We start from the raw sequence: 7,500 nt of genomic DNA on the forward strand, positions 1-7,500 counted from the left end.
TCAGACATTGGCGGCAGAACCTGGAACACACACAACAGAAGATTGAGTTTTACAGTGCATCATTCAATGAAATGCATAAGCAACATGCACAACTATGGTTATTGACCATTGATAAAGTGGCACATTCTTCAGTCATGAAGTAAACACTTACAGGAAGAATTAAACCTGTTCTGTGAGAAGCTGCGATTGACTAACACTGCAGCTATGTCATAAATCCAGACTACACTGATCGTAAGTGTGGAAGGGAAAGGTTAAAGAACTCTCATCCACATTCTAATAGGCTACTTCTGATTGCTATTAAGACAAGAGTTTAACATAGGGGTGAGTGTGGTAAGTTGAGCCACCTTTGTTTCTAGGAAACTATACTCAACATTTATAATTTGACCAAATATTTAGGAAGAGTTAATCATTTCATAAGTCTTAATATGAGGTCCTAAACCTAGCATGATAGTGCATCCTTGTAGCTGTGTGGGCTAATATAGTCTAAATGTTTGTCTTTGGTCAAGTTAAGCCAATGGTCTAGCCACAGGGAAGTTAGGCAAATTGAAGTGTAACATGTTGTTATGTTAAAAGCGTTTGTTAGGTGTTAAGCCTGTGCCAAAAGATGCTTAATATTATTAAAAGACAAAAAAGCGATTGTGATTGTGTTGAATTGTGTTTGGGAAATAAAGATAGACATGGATTTAAAAAGGTAGTGGTAATATTTCATTCAGTACAGACATTTGTAGACGGCTTAACTTACCCTGTCCCATGGCTCAACATACCTGGGGTAAGTTGTGCCTAGAGACCAGAAGCTATGTTTTCAAAACTGTAATGTTTACAGTTGAAGTCGGAAGTTTACATACACCTTAGCCAAATACATTTAAACTCTGTTTTTCACAATTCCTGACATTTAATCCTAGTAAAAATTCCCTGTCTTAGGTCAGTTTGGATCACCACTTTATTTTAAGAATGTGAAATGTCAGAATAATAGTAGAGAATTATTTATTTCAGCTTTTGTTTCTTTCATCACATTCCCAGTGGGTCAGAAGTTTACATACACTCAATTAGTATTTGGTAGCATTGCCTTTAAATTGTTTAACTTGGGTCAAACGTTTCGGGTAGCCTTCCACAAGCTTCCCACAATAAGTTGGGTGAATTTTGGCCCATTCCTCCTGACAGAGCTGGTGTAACTGAGTCAGGTTTGTAGGCCTCCTTGCTCGCACACGCTTTTTCAGTTCTGCCCACAAATGTTCTATAGAATTGAGGTCAGGGCTTTGTGGTGGCCACTCCAATACCTTGACTTTGTTGTCCTTAAGCCATTTTGCCACAACTTTGGAAGTATGCTTGGGGTCATTGTCCATTTGGAAGACCCATTTACGACCAAGCTTTAACTTCCTGACTGATGTCTTGAGATGTTGCTTCAATATATCCACATAATTTTCCTTCCTCATGATGCCATCTATTTTGTAATGCAATAAAATGCAAATTAATTACTTAAAAATCATACAATGTGATTTTCTGGATTTTTGTTTTAGATTCCGTCTCTCACAGTTGAAGTGTACATATGATAAAAATTACAGACCTCTACATGCTTTGTAAGTAGGAAAACCTGCAAAATCGGCAGTGTATCAAATACTTGTTCTCCCCACTATAGATACTTTGGTACCTGTTTCCTCCAGCATCTTCACAGGGTCCTTTGCTGTTGTTCTGGGATTGATTTGCACTTTTCGCACCAAAGTATGTTCATCTCTAGGAGACAGAACGCGTCTCCTTCCTGAGCGGTATGACGGCTGCGTGGTCCCATGGTGTTTATACTTGTGTACTATTGTTTGTACAGATGAACGTGGTACCTTCAGCCGTTTGGAAATTGCCCCCAAGGATGAACCAGACTTGGCTGATTTATTTTGATTTTCCCATGATGTCAAGCAAAAAGGCACTGAGTTTGAAGGTAGGCCTTGAAATACATCCACAGGCACACCTCCAATTGACTCAAATTATGTCAATTAGCCTATCAGAAGCTTCTAAAGCCATGACATCATTTTCTGAAAATGTCCAAGCTGTTTAGAGGCACAGTCAACTTAGTGTATGTAAACTTCTGACCCACTAGAAATGTGATACAGTGAATTATAAGTGAAATAATCTGTCTGTAAACAATTGTTGGAAAAAATTACTTGTGTCATGCACAAAGTAGATGTCCTAACCGACTTGCCAAAACTATAGTTTGTTAACAATACATTTGTGGAGTGGTTGAAAAATGAGTATTAATGACTCCAACCTAAGTGTATGTAAACTTTCGACTTCAACTGTACATTAATTCTGATTATTCCCAGGTATACACAACATCCTGAAATATATGTAGATATCTTTGGTAGAAAGAATAGTACATTTCCCTTGACGGAGTGATGTAAATTGTTTTTAAAAATCAAGTTATCCCACTCTCCCCTATGAGTATAGTATTTGGTATAGTCAGGTATTTTTTGTGAGGTGAGGAAAAATTCCCCTCAGTGTTATTTAACTGCAAGTGTGGAGGAAGTAAATAATCTGTTTATTACTTAGAGTATGAAGGCATTGGTCAAATCATAGCATATAATCTTTGACAATCTGACATGCCTAAACTATACTTTAGTCTACAATCTGAGCTCATCTCACTAGTTTATAATTTTACGCAAGTGATATTGAAAAGCGCTGTGAATGAGAAACATAAATGTTGAGTTTGTACAAAGAGGCTATTCTTTGCACTGTGCTGATGGTCTTTATTCATAGAAATAAAGAGAACTAATAGAAAATGTATTTGAGGGAGTTCCTTACACTGAAATATTTTTTTTTTCACATTTCAATTAACAGGTGTGCCTTCTTAAATGTTAACTTGTGAAATTTCTTTTCTTTTTAATGTGTTTGAGCCAATCAGTTGTGTTGTGACAAGGTAGGGGTGGTATACAGCAGATAGCCCTATTTGGTAAAAGACCAAGTCCATATTATGGCAAGAACAGCTCAAATAAGCAAAGGAAAATGACAGTCCATCATTACTTTAAGACATGAAGGTCAGTCAATCCGGAAAATGTCAAGAACTTTGAACGTTTCTTCAAGTGCAGTCGCAAAAACCATCAAGCGCTATGATGAAACTGGCTCTCATGAGGACCACCACAGGAAAGGAAGACCCAGAGTTACCTCTGCTGCAGAGGATAAGTTATTTAGAGTTAACTGCACCTCAGATTGCAGCCCAAATAACTGCTTCACAGAGTTCAAGTAACAGACACATCTCAACATCAGCTCTTCAGAGGAGACTGCGTGAATCTGGCCTTCATGGTCGAATTGCTGCAAAGAAACCACTACTAAAGGACACCAATAAGTAGTGACTTGCTTGGGCCAAGAAACACAAGCAATGGACATTAGACCGTTGGAAATCTGTCCTGTGCTCTGATGAGTCCAAATTTGAGACTTTTGGTTCCAACCACCGTGTCTTTGTGAGACGCAGAGTAGGTGAACGGATGATGTCCGCATGTGTGGTTCCAACAGTGAAGCATGGAGGGGGAGGTGTGATGTGTGGGGGTGGTTTGCTGGTGACACTGATTTATTTAAAATTCAAGGCACACTTAACCAGCATGTGTCACGATTCTCTAAGGCAGAACCCAGAAGCAGAACAGGACAAGGTGAGTTGAACGAAGGTGAGTGTTTATTTACAGATTCAAAAGATGCAGAATAATCCAGGAGACGGAGCGGGTGGCGGAGATGAGTAGGTGGAGCAATTCAATGACAAAGGCTATCCTAGCCTTGTCTGTGGCATAAGAGTGGGGCTGTAGATCGAACACTAATCCACACTGCATAAGAAAGGAACGGCATCTTCCCAAATCCCCCTCATATTTATCAGGTGTCGGAACCTTGGGTTCACGGAAGGGCACAGCTCCAGAAGTGGCAGGCGAGATGGGTGAAACCAGTGGTGGATTCTCCACCGGCAAACTGAGCTGAGCCTGGATCTTCGTCAGACTGGTAGAAAAGTTCAGAACTGACAACGCTATCTCCTGTAGCGCCGTGCGATGTTGTCCCAACATCTTCTCCTGATGGGTAATGGCATGGCGAACAGAGTCCAGGTCCGCTGGGTTCATTTCTGGCCGGATCGTTCTGTCACGATTCTCTAAGACAGAACCCAGAAGCAGACCCGACAAAGTGAGTTGAACGAAGGTGATTGTTTATTTACAGATTCAAAAGATGCAGAATAATCCAGGAGACGGAGCGGGTGGCGGAGATGAGTAGGTGGAGGTGAAGTGGCAGATTAAGTGATGGCACGGCAGGGGTTGGGTGAAGGTTCCGGGAGGATGACTGTAGACAGAAAAAAAACTGAGGTAAGTACAAGGCAGGTCAACAAGGTGCAAAATAACAAAAACTAGCGCTAGTACTCAGAGGCTGATACGCTGACAAAACATACTGTTAATGGCTAACGATCCGGCAGGGAATGGAAGTCAGGTCAGAGCTTAAGAAGGGGTGATGATCAGGACCAGGTGTGCGAGGCTGATGAGAAGCAGGTGCGGGTAATCGAGAGATCACCCGCCTAGCAATGTCGCCCGGCAACCGGACAGGGTGCGTTCAGGAACCTTCAGGAAACAGGAGATACCGAGCAGAAAAATGGCAACACAGGCAGGAACAGACTCAGGACGCAGGGTTCATGACAGCATGGCTACCACAGCATTCTGCAGCGATACACCATCCCATCTGGTTTGCGCTAGTGGGACTATAATTATTTTTTTCAATAGGACAATGACCCAAAACACACCTCCAGGCTGTCTAAGGGCTATTTGTCCAAGAAGGAGAGTGATGGAGTGCTGCATCAGATGACCTGGCCTCCACAATCACCCAACCTCAACACAATTGTGATGGTTTGTGAAGGAAAAGCAGCCAACAAGTGCTCAGTATATGTGGGAACTCCTTCAAGACTGTTGGAAAAGCATTCCTCATGAAGCTGGTTGAGAGAACGCCAAGAGTGTGCAAAGCTGTCATCAAGGCAAAAGGTGGCTACTTTGAAGAATCTAAAATCTAAAATATATTTTGATTTATTTAACACTTTTTTGGTTACTACATGATTCCATTTGTGTTATTTCATAGTTTTGATGTTTTCACTATTATTCTACAATGTAGAAAATAGTAAAAATTAAGAAAAAACCCTGGAATGAGTAGGTGTGTCCAAACTTTTGACTGGTACTGTAGGTAAGCACGCATAAACGCACACACACACACACACGTGCATAATGTTGTTTTGTAGACTTCAAGGATGAGTGCTTAATATAATCCTCCAGGACACACGATAGGTTTGATTTCAATATTCTTTATTATAGTCATTCTATGTCAAGAATATACAAGGATATTAAATATATGAAAAAGTATATCAAAGCTGATATTGAAAAGATCCATTATAGTTGATACATTCGATAGATGCAGTAAACAGGGCATGATTTTATACATTCAAAAGGAAGAAAATAACAGCTGCAACAATCAACATGTTCGACAACATTGCCATTTTTACAAAGGCTTCTGTGAGCAGCTTTAGCATCAAAATATACAAATCATGATGAGTGTGTTATTGCTATATTGCTAGATTATTGATGTTGCATCTGATATTGATAAAAAATCATCTGGGATTCAGGTTGGCATCCTGGAGAGACTCAATAATGGCATCTTGCAAGTTCAACGTGTCGGTTTGATTGATGTTCTGTGGACCAAAGAAACATCTTATTAGTGTGTGTGTGTGTGTGTCTGTGTGTGTGTGAATGTGTGTAGCCTACCGTGTAGTCCTTGGTATAGTAGCAGTGTCTCAGGTTCAAATGTATGATGAAGTCCCTGCTGATTTGGTTTGGATTACCGTGAGGCAGAGAGGCACACACTGGACACACCTAGAGGATGCCAGAGAGCAACAATCACTCAGAGCAACAAAGTTTCAGCCCAAGTGGCCAACAACTCCCTAGGAGTAGAGACTATGGACGAGGAATCCCTGGAGGCAGTGACACGTGTTACTAAGTGGACTATCTTGGTTAAATAAACATTTAATTGAATAAACTCATGTTTGAGACCCAGTGATTGAGAGTAACTGATGACACAACTGACAGCTTTATAGCGATTTATAACAGATATATCACTGACCACGGGCCTGTTGTCATACTGATGCTTGCCATTGCAGTGAACCCACAGATCCCTCTCATCCAGACCACTCTCCTGGCAGTACGGACAGACAAACGTCATCCTCATCACAGAACTGAGAGAGAGAGAGCGGGAGAACAGACAGACAGAGAGACAGAGAGAGAGAGAGTGAGAAACGGACAGAGACAGACAGACAGAGACAGACAGAGAGAGTGAGATAGCAACAGACAGACAGAGACAGAGACAGACAGAGTGAGAGTGAGATGGAGACAGACAGACAGAGAGTGAGAGAGACAGAGACAGACAGAGACAGACAGACAGACAGACAGAGAGTGAGGTAGAAACAGACAGACAGAGACAGACAGACAGAGTGAGAGTGAGATGGAGACAGACAGACAGAGAGTGAGATAGAGACAGACAGACAGAGACAGACAGACAGAGAGTGAGATAGAGACAGACAGACAGAGAGAGAGTGAGATACAGACAGAGAGAGAGTGAGATACAGACAGACAGAGAGAGACAGACAGAGTGAGAGTGAGATGGAGACAGACAGACAGACACAGACATACATAGAGTGAGATAGAGACAGACAGACAGAGAGAGAGTGAGATACAGACAGACAGAGACAGACAGACAGAGTGAGAGTGAGATGGAGACAGACAGACAGTGAGATACAGACAGACAGAGAGTGAGAGAGACAGAGACAGTGAGAGACAGACAGACAGAGAGTGAGAGACAGACAGACAGAGAGTGAGAGACAGACAGACAGAGAGTGAGATACAGACAGACACAGAGTGAGATACAGACAGACAGACAGAGTGAGATACAGACAGACAGACAGAGTGAGATACAGACAGACAGACAGAGTGAGATACAGACAGACAGACAGAGTGAGATAGAGACAGACAGACAGAGTGAGATACAGACAGACAGACAGACAGACAGACAGACAGACAGACAGACAGACAGACAGACAGACAGACAGACAGACAGACAGACAGACAGACAGACAGACAGACAGACAGACAGACAGAGAGAGTGAGATACAGACAGACAGAGAATGAGATAGAGACAGACAGAGAGTGAGATACAGACAGACAGAGAGTGAGATACAGACAGACAGTGAGATACAGACAGACAGAGAGTGAGATACAGACAGACAGACAGACAGAGTGAGAGAGACAGACAGACAGAGAGAGTGAGAGAGACAGACAGACAGAGAGGGTGAGAGATAGAGACAGACAGACAGACAGACAGACAGACAGAGTGAGTGAGAGATAGAGACAGACAGACAGACAGACAGACAGACAGAGAGTGAGATACAGACAGACAGACAGAGAGAGTGAGATACAGACAGACAGAGAGTCAGAGAGTGAGATACAGACAGAGTGA

The 7,500-nt window shown here is 42.0% G+C and overlaps 1 protein-coding gene across 1 annotated transcript in view; it reads right to left on the bottom strand.

Moving 5' to 3' along the window:
* Positions 1–5,289: 5,289 nt before the first annotated feature.
* Positions 5,290–7,500, bottom strand: part of LOC121533894 (dystroglycan-like) — a 7,115-nt gene continuing 4,904 nt past the window's right edge. Inside the window, exons 4-6 of the mRNA XM_045205791.1 lie at positions 6,112–6,223; positions 5,757–5,864; positions 5,290–5,683 (exon numbers count right to left, since the gene is read on the bottom strand). Of these exons, the coding sequence (XP_045061726.1) occupies positions 5,603–5,683; positions 5,757–5,864; positions 6,112–6,223 (301 nt within the window). The 3' untranslated portion in view covers positions 5,290–5,602. The remainder of the gene's footprint in view (positions 5,684–5,756; positions 5,865–6,111; positions 6,224–7,500) is intronic.

This window comes from Coregonus clupeaformis, chromosome 20 (genome assembly GCF_020615455.1).
Source record: "Coregonus clupeaformis isolate EN_2021a chromosome 20, ASM2061545v1, whole genome shotgun sequence".
NCBI lineage: Eukaryota > Metazoa > Chordata > Actinopteri > Salmoniformes > Salmonidae > Coregonus > Coregonus clupeaformis.